The 22,613-nt window shown below is 39.0% G+C and overlaps 1 protein-coding gene across 13 annotated transcripts in view; it reads left to right on the top strand.

The window, feature by feature from the left end:
- The window catches only part of UNC80 (unc-80 homolog, NALCN channel complex subunit), a 232,703-nt gene that overhangs the window by 117,895 nt on the left and 92,195 nt on the right, over positions 1 to 22,613 (top strand). For all 13 annotated transcript variants that reach the window (XM_058706453.1, XM_058706423.1, XM_058706414.1 and 10 more), the window contains 4 exons: positions 3,779 to 3,979; positions 11,625 to 11,732; positions 12,932 to 13,070; positions 22,256 to 22,437. In XM_058706453.1, coding sequence (XP_058562436.1) covers positions 3,779 to 3,979; positions 11,625 to 11,732; positions 12,932 to 13,070; positions 22,256 to 22,437 — 630 coding nt within the window. The remainder of the gene's footprint in view (positions 1 to 3,778; positions 3,980 to 11,624; positions 11,733 to 12,931; positions 13,071 to 22,255; positions 22,438 to 22,613) is intronic.

Below are 22,613 nucleotides of genomic sequence, written 5' to 3'. Positions count from 1 at the left end.
ATGGCTTGTTCTATTCTTGGCTATAGTCATTTCCAGTTAAAATCACCTATTAATTTCTATTAAAAAGCTTTCAAAACAGCCTTATATTGAATATAAAAATCATTTAAAATTGAGGAATTGAAATATTTACTCAGTGAATCTTCTATATAAAGTGGTCTATCTCTCAATTTATGTCCTACCTCTTAAATTTCCTTCAGTAATGCTTTTAGTTTTCTGTGAAGTATTTGTGTTAGACCAGTGTTATTTCTTCTTTAAGTAGAAACTTAGATCTAAACATTTTTTTTGTGGGAAGGTTTTTAATTACAAATTCAACTTACATAGTATGATTTTTTTATTTCTTCTGGGAGCAGTTTGGGCACTTTTTTTTCCCCTAGGAATTTGTTAATTTAATCCAAATATTTACATTTATTAGAAAGGTTTTTATAATATTTTCTTAAAGTCCTTTTAAATTCTATAGGATCTACAATGATGTAACTTTATTGTTTCTAATGTTGGTAGGTTATACCTTTTCTTTCTTTCTTTCTTTCTTTCTTTCTTTCTTTCTTTCTTTCTTTCTTTCTTTCTTTCTTTCTTTCTTTCTTTCTTTCTTTCTCTTTCTCTCTCTCTCTCTCTCTCTTTCCTACCCCCAGCCCTTTTTTCAGTCTTGCCAGAAGTATGTCAGTTTTATTAACCAGAAAATCAGCTTTTGGTTTTGTCGTTTGGGGAATGTCTGAGTTGTGTTTCACTAATTCCTCCTATTTACTATTTCCTTCTACTTTCTTTCAGGTTAACGTGTTTTCATCTCTTAGCTTCTTGATATAGATACTTAGATAATTGATCTCCAACCACTTCATTAAATAGTCATTTGAAACTATAAATGTTCCTTAGGAACAGCTTTAGCTCTATCATGCAAGATTCAATGTATCATATGCTCATTATCATTCAGTTAAAATATTTTTAATTTTTATTTGAATCATGCACACTTGAAGTCCATGACTGATAACTCCAATATGTGAATGTACTGTCTTCTCTTGGTCTGTTCCTTAATATGCCTAGTGATTTCACTGACTGCCAGTTTGCCAGTTATGGTGGGTGAAAAATTATAGAAGCACAGTGAAAGATACATGCCATTATAGATCTGTCAAAACCCACAGAATGTACAACACCAAGAGTGAATCTTAATGTAAACTAAGCACTTTGGATGATAGTGATGTGTCAGTGTAGATTCATTGATTATAATAAAACATTCAGCCTGGTGGAAGATGTTGATCATGAAGTCCACTCTGCATGTGTAGAGGCAGCAGGTGTTTGGGAACTCTCTGTACATTCTGCTAAATTTATTGCTGTGGACCTAAAACTGCTTTAAAATAGTTTATTAATTTTAAAAAGCTATAGAATTATAGAGGTTCCAGATGATGCTATCTCCCTCCAGAGAGGATTCACCCTATACTTTGACAGGCAGCAAAGATCACCTGAGTGCAATCAAGGACTAAGTGGACTTGACTTGTAGTAGTGCTCTCCCCCTTACCCCACTCTCCAACACATACCTCCTAGTATCAAGTATTCCAGTGTGAGTCTGGTGTGTGTCCTATAACTAACTCCAGTCTTGATGGGTCAGAAACTCCAACTTTGCTTCCCTATTACAGTGACACTGCTAAAATCTCCATACTGCTTGTCAGCTGGTTCCTGCTTGGCTTCTTAGCTATTCAATCAACAAATGCCTAGAAGGAAAATAGTCACCCAGCACCAAGTCTACCTTCTCTACAGGATCTTGTCCACTCAATTCTTCTTCCTTTTGGCAATTCTGAACTCCAGTTTTTATCTCCCAGCTCTTGTGAAATTGCCTAAAGCTTTGCCTGGCTTCTTGGCCACTTATGCCTGAAGGAAAATGTGGCATGTGCCCATATTGTGCTCACCTCAGTAAATGCCCTTTCCACATCTTGCCTTTTAGGTCCTGACTGCCTCACTGTATTAAATGCAATCTCAGGCATTCAAATATATATATTCAAATATATGTATTAATATGTGTGTGTGTGTGTGTGTGTGTGTGTGTGTGTGTGTTAAACAACACACATTTATTAGCTTATAGTTTCTATGGGCCAGGAATCCTGGCACAGTTTAGCTGGGTCCTTCCTCTGCTTTATGCTCTCTCACAAGATTGCAATCAAAGTATTGGCCAAGAGTGGGGTCTTATCTGAAGGCTTCACTGGGAAAGAGTTTGTTTCCAAGCCCACACGATTGTTGGTAGAATTTCAGTTACTAAAGGACTGTTTGATTGAAGGCCTCAGTTCCCACCTGGCTGTTGGCCAAAGACCAGCCTCATTCCTTGCCAAATGAACCTTTCCAACATGGCAACTTGCTTTGTCAAAGCCAGTAAAGGAGAGTCTGGTAACAAGAGACAAGTCACTATTTTACACAATCTAATTACAGAAGTAACATCTGATCCTCTTTGCTACATTCTGTTGGTTAGAAGCAAGTCACTAGGCCAGCCCATACTCCACAGGAGGAGGTTTCACAAAGGCACTAATACCAGAAGGTGGGATCCTTGGGGACTACCTTAGAAATATATCTATCAAAAAGACATCCCTGAGCATAATTTTCAAACTACAGATTTCTAGGTCACCTCCTAGAAATTCTATACTGAATCAGAATCTCCTAAGCAAAAGTCCATTTGTGTGTTTGTTTATTTGGTTTTTGTTGTTGTTGCTTGCATTTCTTGGTATTTCTCTTTAACAGCCAGATTTGAGAATAACAAGGGAAACCTTACAATTCTTATATGTGCCCTGCTTTGTACCAGTATAAACAGGAATATCAGGAATGTTAAGTGAATCTCGAGAGAAATCTGGATATTCTGTTCAGGCAACACCTATTTTTTTTTTTAACTTTGAGGAATGTGAGATACTGTTATCTGAGTTTGAGTAAGCAGGGCCACTCATTCCTGAGGAAATGTGTGGCAGCCCTACCTGGTAGGTTTGATTGGCCTTGTCCATATGGACTTTTAATGTTCTCCAACCCATATGGCACATGGTCTCTCACAGGTTAGGTGTTGGGGTGGGAACTGGTTTTATGAAGGATAGAAGCATTCGGAAGATTACTCTATGCATATTTGACTAGCCTTGTGCATGTAGGAATGCTATTGCCTTTTTAGAAAGGCAACTTAAGAAGTTACAAACTCAGAGGCCTTCGTTCCTTATCTTAAAATAACCATATCCTTTAAAACAACTGAGTTCTTTTCTGGAACCCTACTTGGGAAGTCCAGGTGATGTGAGGATTTAAGCCAGATCAAGGCGCAAGAGCTAGAATAGCCCAAAAGCAAAAGAAAAATTAATTTATAGAGAGAAGAAATGAAGCTCTATAGTCAGGTTCAGGCTCAGTTGAAGGTTATAGGCCAAGGTGGAAGATGCAGAAGTGTTTTCAATTCCACATTGGCAGGCTGGAGTTAAAGACATCCCACAGCTGTCAAAGGCCAGCCAAATCCTTTGGCACAAAATTTCTCACAAGTTTATACCCTTTAATCTGGCTCCGTCCACAACATAAGAGCTGAAAAACTAGTGTGTTTCAAGTTTAGAATCTTCATTTGAAAATATTTGGAAATCATATACTCCACAATAATTGGTTTTTCAATATCACTTAACCTTTTATTGTTTCGAAAAGAGCTTTCTATCAAGTGTGAGTGGAGAAATCAAAGAAGCCAAGTGCATAAAGGCTTGTAGCTCTTTGCTTTCTCGTGGGAATTGGTAAATGACTGTGGTTTCAACCCCGATTTCCTGGTTGAGTCTGAGTGATGTCTGTGTTCCAGGTCATGATCTTGCTGTGCAATCAGCAAAGCTTCATCTGCACCCATGTTGACTACTGCCACCCTCACTGCTACCTGCACCACAGCCGCTCCTGTGCCCGGCTGGTCAGGGCCATCAAGCTGCTCTATGGAGACACTGTGGACTCCCTCCGGGAGAGTAACAACATCAGCAATGTGGCTCTCCGGGGCAAGAGACAGAAAGAGGTGAGTGAATGGTCACCTGAGAATATGCCTATTGTAGGGAAAATGATGTCCTGCAATCTTTTCTCTGGAAATACAAATGTCAGACCACGGCAGTTGTATAAACCAGGTTACAGACCTGTGTGATTTTCAGCAAAGACAGAAGATGAGCGAGAAAAGACAAGTGCTTAGTGTTCATGTCTATGAGCCAACATGGAATCTTTTCCCAGGTTTTGTTTTACTTCTGTGAACAAATATGAACTTGTATGATTGGTGGTGATGGGTACATTATGGTGATAGAATAATGACCCCCAAGGATGTCTGCATTCTAGTTTCTAGAACCTATGAATAAGTTACCTTATGTGGCAAAACAATTTTGCCAATGTGAATAAATTAGGAATCTTTTAATGGGGGAAATTATCCTGAATACCCAGGTGGATTCATTGTCATCATAAGGGTCTTTATAAGTGAAAAAAGGAGATAAGAGAGTCAGAGTCAGAAAAGGAGGTGTGACAACAGAAGCAGAGGTCAGAGTCATGCAGGGCCATGAGCCACAGAACGGGGCAGCCTCTAGAAGCCAGAAAAGACAAAGAAATGGATGATTCCCTAGAGCCTCCAGAAAGAACACAGCCCTGCCAATCCATTTTAGATCTGACCTCGAGAACCGTAAGATAATAAATATTTATTGTTTTATGCCATGAAGTTTGTAGTGATTTGTTGCAGCAGTTAACAGGAAACTGATACAGTTATGTATTAAGAAATAAGTAATAAATGGTCCAACTATTTACAGATAAATAATTGAGTAATCTAGGTCAAATCAGACTACAGGAAATTCCTTTAAGAAACTATTACGTTTTCTAAACATTGAGCTGCACTTTCCTGACAAGTACACTGAGCAGCTGAGCTGGCAGAAGATGAAGACAGTGATCAGGGCTGCCGTGCCCCTGCCGGGAAGGCCCCGAGTCACCCACCTGCCCCTGAACAGGCGTGATGGCCAAGATTCCTGACTGAGTGCCTCTGGCTGCCCCAGCAGCTGCTCCTCACAAGTGGTTTTACAAAGAGGTTTTGGTATAATACCTATTCATTTCAGTGAGCATTCATTGTGCACCTGCTATTGGCACAATATGAGACCAGATATTCTGGAAGAAATAAAAAATAAATAAGTAGGAGCACAGGATCTTTCTGCTAAGGAGTTTGCAAACCAGGTTTGGTGGAGTGGGGGATGGTAATAAAATATAAATCAAACAACTAGAGAATATGAGCAATAACAAAAAATTCACAGTTGGGTCATGCATGTAGCACTTTGTAATGCAAAGGAATTTTTGCAAAGGAATTTTTTAAATTATTTTACACTTCACTGAAGAAATTTGGGGTAATACAAAAGATCCTAGAGAAAAAAAATCTGTATTTCATACATCTTATAAGTGTGCTATTTGCCTTCTGGGATGTGATATTCCAGTATTTTTTTTCAAAACATATATGTGAGGCTATAATGCAGGTATATGTCATTGATAGAGTGCTTTTTGATTCTTACAAACCTTGTGCAGGAGATGCTGTTCTCCCTATTTTACAGATGAAAAAGTTGAGGCTCAGAAGGATGGGATTGTCTCAGCTCACATCTATAACATATTCAGCTACACTTTAATTTAGAAATATGGAATATCAGATCCAGAGCTTTTTTTACTAGACTCTATTGTATTTCATGGTATTCAAACTACACATACTCTGAGGGAAGATCATGGGGGGACTAGATCAATGTGGGTAACTACATAAACTGTTAATGATGTTATAAAAAGAAAAATATACACCTATACATATATTTGTATCTGTATGTATGTACATAGTTATGTATATGTATTTTTATTTAGGTTAAGTTCTCCTTCATATAAAAACTCCCCTAGTTTTGGGAGAAAACCGTGTATGTTGGACATTGCAAAAATACACTAACGTAAATCAATGTTCACAGTTCATCATACACACTTTGAGATTTCTTACTGCTCCAACTGTATCTTCATCTGTAATACATATGTGGCCAAACTCAAACATCCTTCAAGATCCAATTCAAATTCCACCGCCTCCTTGAAATCATTTATGATCTTCCTAGAGTTAACCACAGGGCATACGATGGTGGATAATTAATGTTATTTTCATTCCCTCCTTTCTTTAAGTTACAATGGCATTTTATTTGTGCTTTTCTTATTTTTCATTCAATTATTCATTCATTAATTCATCCATCCATCCATCCATCCATCCATCCATCCAAGTGTACCTTCAAATTTTTAAAGAACCTATGGACATGCTGGGTCCATTTTATGTGCTGCATGTAATAATGGGCAAAAGCAATATGGCCCCTGTCTTCATATGATACACACAGTCTAGTTGGAAAGACAAACATTAATCAAATAAACATCTCAAATTGCTATAAAACTGCAACAGCAGTAAGTGCAAGGAAAAAGAAACACACTGTGCTGAGACAGCTTATGAACAAGACTTTGAACTTGTTAAGGGAAATAAGAGTAATGAGTGAGCTTTGACTGAAGGATGCATGAATATTAACTGAATATGGAATTTTCCAACCTGAGAGAAGAGGAGTACAAAGGACCGTGGCTAGAACACAGGGGACTTTCGTGCATGCAGCACAGGCAGATCAGACAACATGGGGCCACTCAGGCTCTGGGAAGGACTTTAGTCTTTATTCCATGCGTAACATCAGGCTCTGAGAATTATAAGATCACTCTTCCTGGGGCACCTGTGTGGCTCAGTCAGTTAGGCGTCTGACTCTTGGTTTTGGCTCAGGTCATGATCTCATGGTTCATGGGTTCAAGCCCCGTGTTGGGCTCAGCACTGACCGTGTGGAGCCTGCTTGGGATCCTCTCCCTCCCTCTCTCTCTGCCCTCCCCTCTCACTCTGTCTCTCTCAAAATAAATTTTAAAAAATTAAAAAAACAAAAAGATCACTCTGCCTACAAAATGGGGCTCTTTATATCCCCATTTCTCCTCTGCCACTTAATTAGAAAGTTCTGGAAAATTGGCAGTCTTACACACTTTGTATCCCATGTGGTATGTACTAGAGTTCTTCTCCTACAGCACAGAGACAACAAATACTAAATGGCCGAGTGGGCTCTCTAGTTCATGAGTGCCCTTTACCTCAGGCCCGACAAGGATGCTGGCCTGAAGCAGAAGAGTCTTACCAACCTTAGATGATGCTCACATTTTGGGAAAGAGGAAGAGAATGTAAAGCAGGAGTTAGGTGTCCTCTAATCTTAACATATTTAAATTAGTAATGCAGGTGAAGAGCTGAAAAAAAATATATTGAGTCTGCTGTGATAAACATTTTATTTTCAAAATGCCAGCCTCCTGTGCAAGCTCTTTTTTGTTCCCTCCTGATGTTTCCATTTCCTGTGCTGAATCTGTCACGTTATTGAACAATGCCCACATTTCTAGGGTCAAAATGAAAACAGAGTAGGCAGTAAATCAAGAATAAAAGCAGTGATTCTGATTAAAATTGAACCTTATGAGCAATTGATATTTCATTCCTGTTTCCTTTTAAATTGGTTTTTATGGCAGAATATATTTGTGGCAGCTAGTACATTTTGTAACGCATGTAACTCTGATCAATCTGCTAATCTACATTTCAATGCTCAGAGAGTCACTGTACATCCTGCTAGTCTATTTTAGTGCACTTCCAAGCTTAGGAGGTTTTTATAAACCATATATATATGGTTTTATAAACCATATATATATATATATATCCTACATATATCTTTCTTGTCCAATGCCATGTTTTGGACAGAGTAAATGTTGAGTTAGTGCTTGCCGATGATCGCTTCTCGGCCTTTTGGCTAAGATCAAGTGTAGTGCTTGCCGATGAAAAAAAAGGAGTAGATAAAACAAAAATTTTCTTTTCCTTTCAGACAGAAAGGAAAGGGATGTAAAAAGTGATACATGCCCAAAAAAGAAAGGGCGCAGCATCAGTAAATTCTGCAAAGCCAATGAAAGTGGCAAGAGGCCAACTGATTTCCTGCAGGACTAATGTTTTTCCAAAGCTGTGGAAGAGACTATTGTTGAGACCAAGAGCAGACCCTGGGTCTTGACTTCATCTTCCAGAATGTCTTCCCATTCATACTCACGTGTCAAAGATGTGTGAGGCACAAAGGTCTTGGTTATCTTTAGGGAAATAATTGGACTTCTCTCGTCATAGCAAATCATCATTTGTGGCATTTGTGCTTACTATGATTTTTCATGTTTCCTTGCTTGCTATCTGTCCCTCCCAGTGAGATATACTCTCCATGAAGGCAAGCACCAAGGGAGTTTTGTTCCTCAGCATATCCCCAAAAGTTAGCTCAGTTCCTGGCTTATGGCTAACTCTTAATAAGCAGTCTTGAATTATTAAATGAATAAGTACATTTTTTACTTAAAGTAATTAAGTATTATGCCTCTCTGGTCAATAATCTTTTATTGGAAGAATCTCCCTGAAACTTGTTCAAATAATTAGAGTTTCTCCAAGGGACACAGCAGAATCTCATGAAACCAGGGACAGACCAGGAAATAGCTGAGCCTCAGAGGAATGAGAAAGCTGTGGTCCCTATCAGAATGGATATAGTGTCTTATCTCTGCTTTTTTCTGTATCTCCACCCGCTCACCCATCTCTGTCCCCTGACCTGCTCCTCATGTTTGTTCATCTTGTGTATAACCTGAAAATCTCCAGGTTGCATTATCATTTCTCAGCCCCAGCAACCATTGCCACATGAATCAGACTCTGTGCCCCTTAATTCCCTAGGACAGGAATTTGGTGGGCTCAACTCCTCCTCTTTGTGATCCAAACATCCCAAGGGATAAATCTCTGGCCAGTCAAATAATTGGTTTTGCATTGAACCTTTAACCAATAATGGTCAGAATGAGGAGAGAAGTCCCAGAGTCAAATATGGTGAATATATATCCCAAGACACACAGAGAGAAGAAAATGGCAGTGGTCCAAGATCTATGCCATGCCACAGCAAGCATGCCCCAGGATCCCTGACATCTCATGGGGCTGTCTAGCTGCCTCCCATTGACCATATCTCCCTTGGGTAAATTGAGTCAACAATGAGTGCCATCCTCTATTAGTGATACATTCTGTCCTTTGGTCTTGGATTACAGTCTCGGGTTTCTTTACAGGTCCCAGTTGGATGTGTAATTCGAACGAGCATATGCAACTCACAGTCCAGTGAAATTTCTTACTCTTCCATGAAACACCAACAACCAATAGATGCCTTCAGAACTAGTCTCCTGCTCCATCTAGCTCCTAGCTCTCTTCTAACCAAGTTTTACATCAAGTTACTAAATCTAAAAAGCCACTGATGATAGCCTTGTCGGTCTGAGTTAGGGGTCACATCAGTAGAGAGAGTTGGGTACATACCAAGTGCTTATCACACAAGTACCCATCTTTGATACCTACATTTCAAACCTCAACAAGTCATGTGGGAAGAGTGCCTAGCCCATCACCCTAGTCTGAAAGCCCTTCTAATTCCCTTCCCTTTCCTCTAAAACAAGCATCCTAACTATGATGAGGCACCAGAATACACCATACTTCCTAGGGAAGCATGCCAGAATATTAAATGTTTGAGATCTGAGAAGCTTGACATATACCTTCTGTCCCTAGTTAATAGGATTAAACAGAATCCTACATTTACCAGAGTGTCAGAGGCAAACATGAATGTTCACCCTTTTTATTCTAAGCTGGTATCTGCCTGATTAAAAAACATATAATTTAATCAAGAAGTAAATTCAAAAGTAACCCTGAAAAAGACAAAATGTCCAGCCAGAGGAGAAAGGGGTGAACTATTAATAAACTTTGAAAATCATATTTTAAAATAATTGTAATGACCTAGGGAAATATTCATTATAAGATCCTGATAAAATGAAATGTTTAAACTTGTATGTCACATACATAACATCCTCACCTCTGTGTTAAAAGGCACAGAGTAGAAAAAAGCTGAAAGGAAAAAAATAATGGGCATCATTGGATTAGGGATCATAGACATATTCTTTTCTTCTTCCAAGTTTTTCTGTGTTTTCCAGATGTTCTACAATTTACATATATAGTTTTGTAAATAGAAAGAATAAAAGAATAAAAGAGAGATGTCACTTTTAAAATACCTTGAATTTTTAAAACAGGAAGTCAAATAAACCCCTATATTTATATGATAAGTTACTGCCATATGATTTTAGAACAGTTTCTAAATTATAAAACAAGCATGTATATTACTGTATATTGTTTTTACATTTACAGGAAAAAACGCAATGCCGGATTTATCTCCTCAAATGAGATGTGTTCCCAAGTATGTGCCCCCGTGTTTTTATATTTAGAAAACAGAGCAAGAGCTCTGGTTCATTTGTTTCGAAGTAGATTCATTCTAAAAGTTCATTCCTTACTAGTCACACACCAGATGCATTGTCTAAGGTGTTTTTGTCAGAGCTTTGAAAGACTTTCTTGGAATATGCAGGTACTTTTAGATATGTCTTTTCTTTCAAATATCTCCATCTCTAACATTGTGCAGTTTTGCTCAAAAATTCTTGAGGAGCTCAGTTTTTTCCCCCAGCATGGAGGGAGAAAGTGTTTCATTGACATGGCTGTGGAAAAACAAATGAGCGTTTGTTCCGTGTAGAAGGATGGATCCCCTCTTTGCACAGCCCAGGGTGCAAAATGAGGAGTGATCAAGACTCAGTATAAATAAGCAAGAGCCTGTCACCATTAGGAACGATCATTCTCCCAGCTGCTCTGTCCACTCCATCCCTCGGCATTCAGAGAGTCAGAGAACTGCCTCCTCCGTGTTTATGCAGATGAGTCCATTTTATTTGGTACCCTGGTTGAGGAGACAATTTGAAAGAAGAGTTGCTGCCTCCCATAGGCGAGTGTGGTTTTTGCTTTTGTTTTCCAAATGAGTTTGGATTTTTAAAGAAATCATTTTACCTTACAGTTCAGGCCTAAATAATAAATGCTGTGGACTTATACTTCCTTGATGAGTCTATTTCTTACTTCCCAACACTCCATCCAACCCCGTAAAAGAGCTATTAAGTTTTAACTGACTTTTTTTTTTTTTAAAGATTTGTGGTTTTAAACAGCTTTCTGGGATACAATGGGTCCTGAGGTGGAAGTCAACAGATCCTTGTCTTGTTTTAATTCCGCTAATGGCCAGCTTTGTAACTTGGTCAAGTTATTCCGCTTCTCTGGGCCTCTGTGGCAAAAGAGGAGCTTGTAGCTAACTATCTCTGAGCTCTCTTTCATACCAAAATGAGCTGTTTTCATCAATTTCAGAAAGTGTGGGCCTCCAAAAAGGCCTAAACTGCCCCCCCGCTAGAAGAAGATAGTTGTGGGGTGCCTGGGTGGCTCAGTTGGTTGAGCATCTGACTTTGGCTCAGGTCATGATCTCACAGGTCGTGAGTTCAAGCCCCACATCAGGCTCACTGCTGTCAGCCTGTCAGTGCAGAGCCTACTTCAGATCCTCTGTCCCTCTCTCTCTGCCCCTCCCCCACTTATACTCTGCTCTCTCAAAAAATAAATAAAAGTATTTTAAAAATATAAATAAGAAAAAAAGAAGAAGATGTTTGTTTGGAGACTGGGGGAAAACAGCACTGTTGGCCTTGAGAGGATGTGACACTCTTTGTCACTGATCTCCTGTTCTTTGCAGTGCTCAGAGAAGTCATGCCTGAGGACACCTTCTCTGAAGAAGAGAGTTTCCGATGCCAACCTGGAAGGGAAAAAGGACTCTGGAATGCTGAAATACATCAGACTGCAGGTATTGACATCTGGATCAGAAATATTCATGGAGCAGTCATGCGGGAGGAGGGCGCCAAATATCCTTTTTATTAATGCTTGAACCGACAGGGCCAGTTGGCACAGTGTTAGCATGGAGAACCCTTTAATTGGTGGGTCTCTATTGCAGGAAATTGCAGGAAAAAAAATCCCTTCTCGTTAGCCAGCGAGCTTCCACAGAGCCCCAGCTTGGGGAGCGTGGCTGGAACTCACTCACTCCACTCCATGGAGCTAATCCCCCACCGGCGTGTGGTAGCCATGCTCACAGCTCTGAGGATGTGATTTTCTGGGTTCAAATCCCGAATCTGCCGCTCTGGCTCTGGGACCTTGGGCAAGTTGTTCAATGTCTCTTGGTCTTATTTGCCTTATCCATAATAGGGGGATTATAACACTAGACCCGTCTCAAGGGATTATTGCCTGGATTAAAAGAGGTAGTACACTTAACTACTTACCCAGTGCTTGACACATTGTTATATTGTTATTACAGCCTAAACCCTAAACTCTAAATCGTTACATGTATTCCCGAGTCAGGCAGTGGGGGGGGGGGGGGGGGGGGGGGGCGGGTGGCAGGGAGGGAAGAAAAACAACTTGTGTTTCTGGAAAGTATTTAAAACGGTTAAAGACCTAGACTGTCCAGAACCTACATTTATCACCTAAAGCATCTGAAATAATGGATTCAATATGTTTTGTGTGGCCTAATCTGGGGCATTAACTACAGTACACAATGTTTTAAAGGGAAAATGTCATCCACATTTACTGGCTTAGAAAACTGACTTTCTGAATGGAACTCCTTTGTAAATTAGAGGCTGCTCACTGTCTTCAGTGGACCTCAAGTCCTAAGAGAAAGGAAAATAGGACGCTTTGAAAGCCCATCAGGACTTTTAACACAAAGATGTACTGGCTTTTCTCATAGAGCTCATCCTACAGCTTATTTCTTAGGTGGCTGCAGAATAGTTTTTGCGGTGAAAGCATTTTAAAAGTAGCGTGTCGTTTTGTAATTATAATCAACTAATGAGGTATAAAGCTTATTATACACCATGCCAATAAGTATGCTCCCATTTTAGGAAGCATTTTACAGTCATTTAAGGAAAGCAGAGAAGGGACGCGGCACGTAGGTTCCAAGAGGAGTGCAGCAATCAGTGTCTTCAAAGATTTTAAGACGTGACTTCCATCTCTTCCCAGGTGATGAGCCTGTCTCCTGCCCCTTTATCTCTGCTAATCAAGGCAGCACCGATTCTGACAGAGGAGATGTACGGAGACATCCAGCCAGCTGCCTGGGAGCTTCTGCTCAGCATGGATGAGCACATGGCAGGGGCGGCAGGTAAAGACAGAGCACCCGGGACCCTGCTTGCCACTCATCCTGGGTGTTTAACTGAGACGCACATCCACTCCCTTTCATTCCAAGATCAGACCCAGAGCAATTGCTAGAACTCGAGACAGAGCTGTGCACTACAGGGAGGGAGGCTGAGGTGCCACCCACCCTTTACGTTTACCCCGTAGACTGCACAAGAGCAGTGTGGCCTTACCAAATTACAAAGAGTGATTTTCCCCAGAAACTGCATTTCCGCCATGCTTCACAAAAAGAGAAACTTCTTTTTGTGTGTTGTGATCTCCCAGATTTACCGTGAGCCGTCATCATTAACTTCACTAAATCGATACAAGTAATATTTTGTGTCCAAATGACAATATCGAAACAGATTTGTTGAAATGTAGGTGACATAGCCAAAGACACACAGCTAGTAAAAAGGACATGCAAAATGTGGGTTTTTCATGTTTTTTCCACTTTTTGTACATATTCTTTTAGTTTTATACAGTTTTTTTTTTTTTAATTTTTTTTTTCCAACGTTTTTTATTTATTTTTGGGACAGAGAGAGACAGACAGAGCATGAACGGGAGAGGGGCAGAGAGAGGGAGACACAGAATCGGAAACAGGCTCCAGGCTCCGAGCCATCAGCCCAGAGTCCGACGCGGGGCTCGAACTCACGGACCGCGAGATCGTGACCTGGCTGAAGTCGGACGCTTAACCGACTGCGCCACCCAGGCGCCCCTATACAGTTGTTTTAATTCCATAATGTACATGGTGAAATCTCAAATAATACATAAGTGTATGAAGCTAAAAGTATGTCTTCCTCATGACTCTCAGTCTCTTCCCCAGAAGTGACAATTTTTAAGTCTTTCAGGACTCCTGCTAGGGTACACTATCTATATATAGATATAGATATAGATATATACCTAAGTACCAATGTATATGTTATGTTTTCTCTTTCACACAAATAAGACATATCATAAAGACTTTTGAACTTTCCATTTTTCTTTTATATCTAAAAGATTTTTTTAAGAATTTATTTGAAGAAAAATCTTCAAATTTTTCAAATCAGGCAGCACCAAACTGGGAGTGCTTTACCAACAGGAGCTCAGGGAGCTTTTTATAGAAAAAGGTGGGCCACCTGGGTGGCTCGATCTGTTGAGCATCCAACTTCAGCTCAGGTCATGATCTCGCAGTTCATAGGTTCAAGCCCCATATCGAGCTATGTGCTGACAGCTCAGAGCCTAGAGCCTGCTTCAGAATCTTTGTCTCCTAATCTGTCTGCCCCTCCCCTGCTCACACTCTGTCCTCTCTCTCTCTCTCTCTCTCTCTCAAAAATAAACATTAAAAAAAATTTTTAAAGAAAAAGGACAGAAGCAAAGTAAGGCAATTATTGACTGGCTATAGCTAAAAGCCTAGTTGGCTTTTATGGCTTTTAGCTTTATGATTTGTAACCTTAAGGCATTTACAGGCTTAGATTCTTGCTGGCTTACATAGGTCACTGCAGGATTAGTGCCACATCATTCTAATGGCCTCCTTGTTTAATGAACAAATTTCCCCTTGTGGTCATCCTCTCATATATGAGAGATCCAAAAATTTGGTATTAGTGCTACCCTCAGTCAGATCAGAGTTAAGTTGCTCTTATTTCATTGTGAAACTCATAGGTTATGATGTCAGATCCATAAAACAATCGTTTTTACTATTTCCCTCTTTGTTCATCTTCTTTCTGCTCTTCTGAGCAAGTGAGACCATGTAATATATGGTTGATGCTGTGACCGTGCATTTAAGAACACTGAGACAACATAGCACACCAGGGAGACTATAATGATAACTATTAGGAGTATAATGCCAAGAGACTAAAGGGTGCTCCTCAGCCAGGGTCTCCATGACCCAAACTAGTTGGTATCAGTTAATGTACCTGTTTTTAGCCAAGTGGCTTATTTGTTAATTTCTTGTATTTGCTACAATGCCAGATGTTTTGAGCCAGGTGCAGCAAGGGCTATTTTATCATGGCACAGAAGTTTCTGTGTTTAGCCAATAAGTAATCTGAAGCAATTTTATTATCTGAAACCACCTTACCAGGAAAATACAGAGATTTTGTTGTACAGCTATGGCCTTAGCAGTAGATGTAGCCATAGTTGTCAGGGCTGACAAGCACTGTCTTTCCTGTTCATTAACAGAAAAAAGCAAGTAGCAAAAAGGCAAAAGGAATAACAGTTTAATATTGGAGATGATGATCTTGATCTGCGATCTTGAGAAAGCTGTCCCCAAAATGCAATCTGTATCTGAGGAGGAAGCTCCCTAGTCAATTTTAAGGTTAGATCTCCAGCTGGTATGCAGTTCCAAGAGTTCAGAGAAACTCTCTCATGAAGGATGTAGACCTACCATTCAAGTCCCTAAAGTTTGGCTGCCATCTGGGTAGTAAAGAGGAACTGGTATGGTCCCTTCCAAGGACATTCAAGGACAGTTTTTGTTCTTAGTGATTCCAAATCAGAAAGTGGGGAACATTAGTTTGGGAGTGGTGGCCATACATTTAAGGAAAATAGGAGATTCAAGATCTAGTTGGGTGTACAGATAAATAACCTCAGTGACAATGAACAGGACTGGAATCTGATATTCACAAGTGTTACAATTTTTTACTGCAACATAATTTTTCCTTTACAATCATGTTCATTTCTATCAAAGATAATCACTGTAAGACTAATTAATTTGTTTGCAAAATAAATCTAGTTTCATTAAACATGACCTTCTTATTTACCTAAGTACAGCAGGAATAGTGATTGAACATATAGGCTTATTTCAAATCTGTTTTGCTGGAACTTTTTATAAGAATCATAGATTGGATTTTAAAAAACTCTCCAGGGGTGCCTGGGTGGCTCAGTAGGTTAAGTGTCCAACTTCAGTTCAGGTCATGATCTCATGGTTTGTCGGTCCGAGCCCCATGTCAGGCTCTTGGTGACAGCTCAGAGCCTGGAGCCTGCTTCAGATTCTGTGCCTGCCTCTCTCTCTTCCCCTCCCCAACTCATGCTCTGTCTCTCTCTGCCTCAAAAATAAAAAAAACATTAAAAAAAAATCAGGAAAAAACAAAAATAAAAACCTCTCCAGGCTGAGAAGCCAAGAGAAGAACTCAATATGAGACTTCACCTGGAATACATATAGATTTGGCTGAATTTCAATCTTCTTGAAGTCCCCAGGATATCTTGAGTTTCCTGGGCCTTCCCAGAAATGACCTTTCTTACTCACCTGGTAAGGTTGCAGGGAATCCTGTAAGCAAGGTACCAGGCCAGTTTTTCCAATGAGCTGTTATTGGCTCCATAAAGTCAACCTTACTTCCTTAAAATTGTCTGGTCATATCTGATTTTATGCATATTCTCAAATACAATATTCCAGTCAAAGTCTCAGTGATAAAACAAATGTTTCCAGTTGTGCCCTCTTATATGAAAAACAGGTTCTTATTGAACTTATGCAAATAATTACATTGTCATGAAAGTAAGAATACTCAATGTGTTTCTGAATTCTGGAGGAATCAGGTGAGGAGAAAAGTGAATGTTTTATTTCAATATGGTTTATAAAATTACTGTTAAGTCATAGATAGCTTAAGAGAAAAGAGAAAAAAGTATCTTTAAATCTGGAAAAATAAAACGTTAAGGAACCAGCAATGTTTCAAAGAAAAAGTTATTTAAAATTTTAATCATCCTCATCAGTACATTCAATCTCATATCATTAATTCTTGTTCTACTTGAATTGTTTTTCCATTAGTTCTGGAAATGCTTAACCAGTTCAGTTTTATGATCTTACCATGAATCTTTCTGAAGATGCTTTTTGTCAAAGCATCAGAATAAAACAAGAACTGTCTACAAATGACAGAAAGACTTAAAAAGTGGCCATGATTAAAGATCTGATGGGAGTTCATTTGGTAAAGAAAATGAGTTATTTCTATGGTATGCAATAATTTAGGATAATAATTGGACCATGAGAGTATTAACAACTTCCTAGAAACTTTGAACAGTTTCTGGAATACCTGTATTGGTAACATATATCCATACATATATAACTTAAGAATGTTTATTAACACTTCTTACTTGACAATGCTTCCACATAATTTAACATGCCAAATAAACCTAATTAGTTTAACATCTCTCTTCAGAGACGAGAGACATTCTTTGAGATTTTCTAGGGACCCTCTGGGAAAACCCAGTTACTTTGAAATCAAAAAGACTTCATTTAGAATTTGATTTTGGGAAGTTGCCAAAATGTCAACAAGTTTGAACATTTGACTAAGTAGGATCTCAGATCATTATGAAATAATACTTAATTATCTATTTAAGCCACAATGGATTTTAAAGGTAAATACAGAAAGTTACATAGTTCTGAACCAAATTTAGCTCTTTTAATAATAAAAGGATTGAGTTTTTTTAAGTTATTAAAGACCTGATAAAGACAACATGAAGCACAGTAAATTATTTTGGCAAGGCATAAAATCTTCATTTTCCAGGTAGATTATCCAAAAGGTAAAAAACAAACAAAAAAACAACAAAAAAAACCACTTTTCACAATCTTTTATGAAAAGCTAATAGTCCACGAAAAGTTTGGTTTTTTTGTTTTGTTTTGTTTTGTTTTGTTTTGGTGAGACAAAACCAAATTCTAATTTTTTTACCAGTGTGTTTTTAATATTAAAACTCATTATTTAGGGGCGCCTGGGTGACTCAGTCAGTTAAGCGTCCGACTTCAGCTCAGGTCATGATCTCACAGTTTGTGAGTTTGTGAGTTCGAGTTCCGTGTCTGGCTCTGTGCTGGCAGCTCAGATCCTGGAGCCTGCTTAGATTCTGTGTCTCCCTCTCTCTCTGCCCCACCCCCACTCATACTCTGTTTCTGTCTCTCTCAAAAATAAATAAACATTTTTAAAAACCTCATTATTTAAAAACTTAAATACGTCCATTCCAGCCACGTGTAAAATTTCTTTTCAAAGATTCCTTTCTATAAGCCTTCAAACAATTCTTTTCACACCATTCAGATTTTGTTCTGTTTTTTGTTTGTTTTTGAACTTGGAAAACATTTCATTTAGTTTCTATATTTCTGAGAGTATATTTGATTTATATAAGTGCTTATTTATCTTTAATCCAATAAATAGAGTTCTTTACAAATTAATTTTGGCAATATCATCTGGAGTAGGAATATATCACACATCTGCAACATACATGCATAGACATACATAAATATATAGACAGACACAGAGATCTTGTAGCATTTGCTTTAAAATTTTTGCCATGAGACAGGTGTGATAATGCAAAACTGACTAGTTTATGAAAAAAACATTTGGATCTAAAGTGTGTTTCTGGCAGATAGAATAAGTTCAGATTACTTGCTCAGATGGCTAATTCTTTTACCGATATTTGTGGAAAAGGCTAAAGATTTTCATTCACCTCATTTCTCAAGTAGTTTCCTTTTTTTTTTTTTTCTGATAAAAATCACCTCCCTGAAGTTTGCATTTCGACTTGGCTCTAGGTTTCTAGGGAAGACCAGATAGAACATTTACATCTCAAAGGCACACAGAAAGGATGTAAATTTCTTCAAGAAGGGCTTTTGTTCCCTAAATCCACATTTCTTATAATATCTGAAAGCCTTTTGAGATGAATAGGGGTTTAGAGATTGGTAGAGAAGATAGGTATGCTTTGTTTCTAGGGCTGCATTTCTGTTTTTGTTTGATAAGTAGAAGATAATTTATTAATTCCTCAAAGAACTATGTTGTAATTTGAACATCAAGATGCTTACCCAGCCATCCAGCTACATTATCCTCAAATTGCTTCTTTATATCTGGGAGATCAACTAAGATGGAAATCAAGATTCCTATGTTCTAGATTTATGGCTGTGTTTCTTTGGAATGTTTTAGTAAATCCTTCCACAGTGGCTTCAGAATGTTTTTATCCCTCCGAGCTCTTAGTTTCATTTTGACTTAGGAGAGAAGCCCTAAAAGAAAAAGTTTCTATGGAGCTCTGAATATCAATTTCCAATTTGGCCAACTTCTGACCATAGAGCTACTTGAATGAATGAATGAATGAATGAATAAATAAATCCTTTTGAATAATTTCTCAGGTTTCATCTGAGACAAATAGTAAATATTTCTGGCAGTACTGAACAACCCCATGGACACAAGAGGGGACAAAGATGATGCAAAACATACTACCCTCCCCAAATCCAGAGCCATCCCAAATAACAATTATAATGAGTACCTGGCTGAGACCCTTTTTTCTTTAGGGCCTTTCAGAAATGAATGAGCTTATCTGAGATGATTAAGTTATCCACTGTGGCTTCGTGATTCAAGACTATCTTTGGTAAGGTTAACCTTACTTGTTCAGCCTTAAAACAAAATTTTATTCACCTGAGGCCTCATATTAGACGAGTCCAGTTTACTTCTGACCCCAGACCCAGTCCAGTTTCTAAATCTGAATCAGTCCTTGGAACCCAGTCTGACCCAGGCTAACTCAGGCCAGTTTCCAGATCCAATACAGAAAAAGAAATGCTCAAATAAAGTCTATAAGCCCATAATGCAGAAGCTGCAGAGCTAGGATCCAGGACCAGGTAAGAGACTTACCCATAACCTCTGGAGGTAGGTAGCAAGAAAGCAGCAAGTTAAGGGGCTCCATAGGTACCTATACCTGGTTGCTCATTGCTCCTGGGGGCCATCAGGGTCCCCTTTGGTTCCCTCTTGTGACACCAGAACTGTTAAAAGATAAACTGGGGTATACTAAAAATTTGAAGAGTTTATTTGAACAAAAACCAATTCAAATTGGGCAGCACCCAATGAGAAGTTGTTAGAAGCACTCCCTAGGAAACCATTTTTAACATCTGCTTATAGATTCACCTCATTCTTTTTAATGGCTACCAAATATTTCATTGAATGAATGGGCATAATAATTTATTTAACCTGGACCTACTAATGGGAATTTAGGTTTATTCTGGATTTTTATACTACACTGCAACAAATGTCTTGTAAAATATTTTTGTTCACATTAAAGCTTAGATTTTTGCTTCTCTTCCACATGTTTCTCAGGGAGAGCTGTAGGGAAGGGCACACTCCCCAGGTATGAGACAGCCATGGAAACTTTCATGTAAGATATGAACAGGTAGACCAGACTTTAATAAAAGCTAGAAGAAGATGGTGTATGCAAAGCCACATGGGCTGTGGAAATGCATGGAACTTATTTGGAAAGCATGAAGAGGAACTGAGACTGGGGTGGCTTTTGTAGAGGAGTCCCCAGTCCATTATTAGATAAGTGAGTGGGACTCAGATTGTAACAGACCTTGAAAGACACACTTGGACGTATGGACTTTCCATTGAACTGTGGGAAACCACTCATGGGTTCTGAGCCAATGAGTAATGTCATATATAGAGGATGTGTTGTTACCAAGTCGAATGTGGCAGCAATGAGTGAAGTAGTAAGGCGACATATAGCCAGTGATGTGACATTAAAGCTAATAGGAAAAGGTCAAAGGTAGAGATAAACTGGGGGGGAAATCTGATCTATGTGGTCTCTGAAGCAGTAAGAGTGGATGAGATTTCCAAGGGAAGAATCTATAGAGAGGAAAGAGCAGGAGGATGAGCACTAAGCCATTGACCTTCTCTACCTTCAGAGACAGGAAGAGGAGCAGCCAGCAGAATACCCTGGAAAATGACCAGAAAAGTAGGAGAAAAACTCAACCTCAAACCATGGAAGCCAAAGAGGAGAGCTCATCAGAGAGATTTTTATGAAGGTGTTAAAAACTGAAAGGAAACAAATGCTGTAAAACAAACAAACAAATAAAACCACTGGGTCTACTGATTAGTGATCATTACCAGAAAATTGCTTCAGGACAGAGATTGAGGTAGAGCTCCAACTGCAATAATGTAAAGAGCAACCATGGTGTTTAAAAGTTGAGACAGAGTAGAGTACACTTTGAAGAAAAGTAATGGAAGGAGACAGGGTGGAGATTTAAGGAACTAGTAGGATAAAGAAAAGTATAATCAAAAGCTAATGGTCACAGTAGCTAACATTTCTTATAGAACTAACTATAGCACACCAGTTGTCTTACTGGATCCTTGAAACCACTATTTTATAGATGAGCAAACTGCAACTAAGAGAGTCAAAGGGCTTATCCAAGTGCACACAGTTCAGAATCAGCAGGGCTGGGAAACCAAACCCAGGTCTTCTGACTGCACACACATAGATGTCCCTCCCATATGCCACATTGTCTCTAAAAAATGAAACCTGCTTTAGAAGTGTGTAGACTTCTCGTGTCACAGAGCACTTTCTCATACATTATTTTATCTTATTTTGACAACAAATTTGGAGGCAGCTATCATCATCGTCATCATCATCATTGACCTTCTGACCCTAAAGAAACAGAGGCTGAGAGAAGTTGAGAGGTTCTCCTAAGGACACATAGCAGAGAGGTTTCAGACCTGGCACTCAATCCTAGCTACCCTAACACAATTGTCTAAGTTTTTTTTTTGATGATCCAGGAAAAAGTACAAGAGAGATTTTTAAATTGTGTTTTTATGATTGACACTGGCTCATTCATCCATGCTACAGAGTGTCTTTTTCTGCCCCATTATTCATTAACTTTGTAACTTATCAGGGCACTTGACCTTTCTCATATTGATATTTGCCTTTCCCCAAAATTAAAAACAACAATGGTATCATGATTCATGAAATCTCTTTGGGCTTCTCGATCTTTTCTCTCTCTCAGAAGGGTAGATGTTTCTAATACAGTCTACAATGTGGATTTTATTTTTAATATAATGTAACTGGGACAGTTTTTAATGGACATTTTTACATACTGTCCCTGGATTACTATGAGATGACTCTTATCATTTTCTAAAAAGGATATTTCGGTATATAATTGCCTTTTTTTCATTCGCTTCCTCACACATTCACTTTGCACTGTGAGCCAAAGGAAGATTTGCTTGGAATGAGGTATTCTACTGAAATACCACACTGTCACTGCCCTCACCAGATATAGGAAAATTGTGGATGGTACAAAGTATTATGTTTGGTTTCCAGCAGCTGAAATAAGATGTGCTTTTGCCAATGCCGGTGGCCTGGCTGCATTAGCTCAGGAGTCATTTGCAAGACACAAGAATAGCTCCCCACTTGTCCCCATCCCCAAGAACCAACCAAATTTAAAAGATGTGTAGCTGACAAATTGTTGGCCGTCTCTAGCTGCCATGTTCCTGCTGTGTGCGGTGAAAGTCCCTGAGGCTGTGTCTGACATGTTGATGTCAGAGTTCCACCACCCAGAGACTGTACAGAGGCTGAATGCTGTTCTCAAGTTCCACACACTCTGGAGGTTTCGCTACCAGGTCTGGCCCCGGATGGAGGAAGGAGCACAGCAGATTTTTAAGGTGAGGGATACTTTCCCCATAGGAATTAGATTAGCAAACTAACCCAAGACTTGTTTAAATCCTTGAACCTCAAATCCATGGTGAGTGGCCCAAGAGATGCTTCTTTTTCTCTCTGATTATGTAAGTAAACCTAACTCATATATGCATGAATTCTTGTTTTAATAATTGAAATAGAG

The sequence above is a fragment of the Neofelis nebulosa genome, chromosome 2, assembly GCF_028018385.1.
Source record: "Neofelis nebulosa isolate mNeoNeb1 chromosome 2, mNeoNeb1.pri, whole genome shotgun sequence".
NCBI classification, from domain to species: domain Eukaryota; kingdom Metazoa; phylum Chordata; class Mammalia; order Carnivora; family Felidae; genus Neofelis; species Neofelis nebulosa.
The sequence above is the reverse complement of the archived record's forward strand: the minus strand, read 5'-3'. Positions and strand labels throughout refer to the sequence as shown.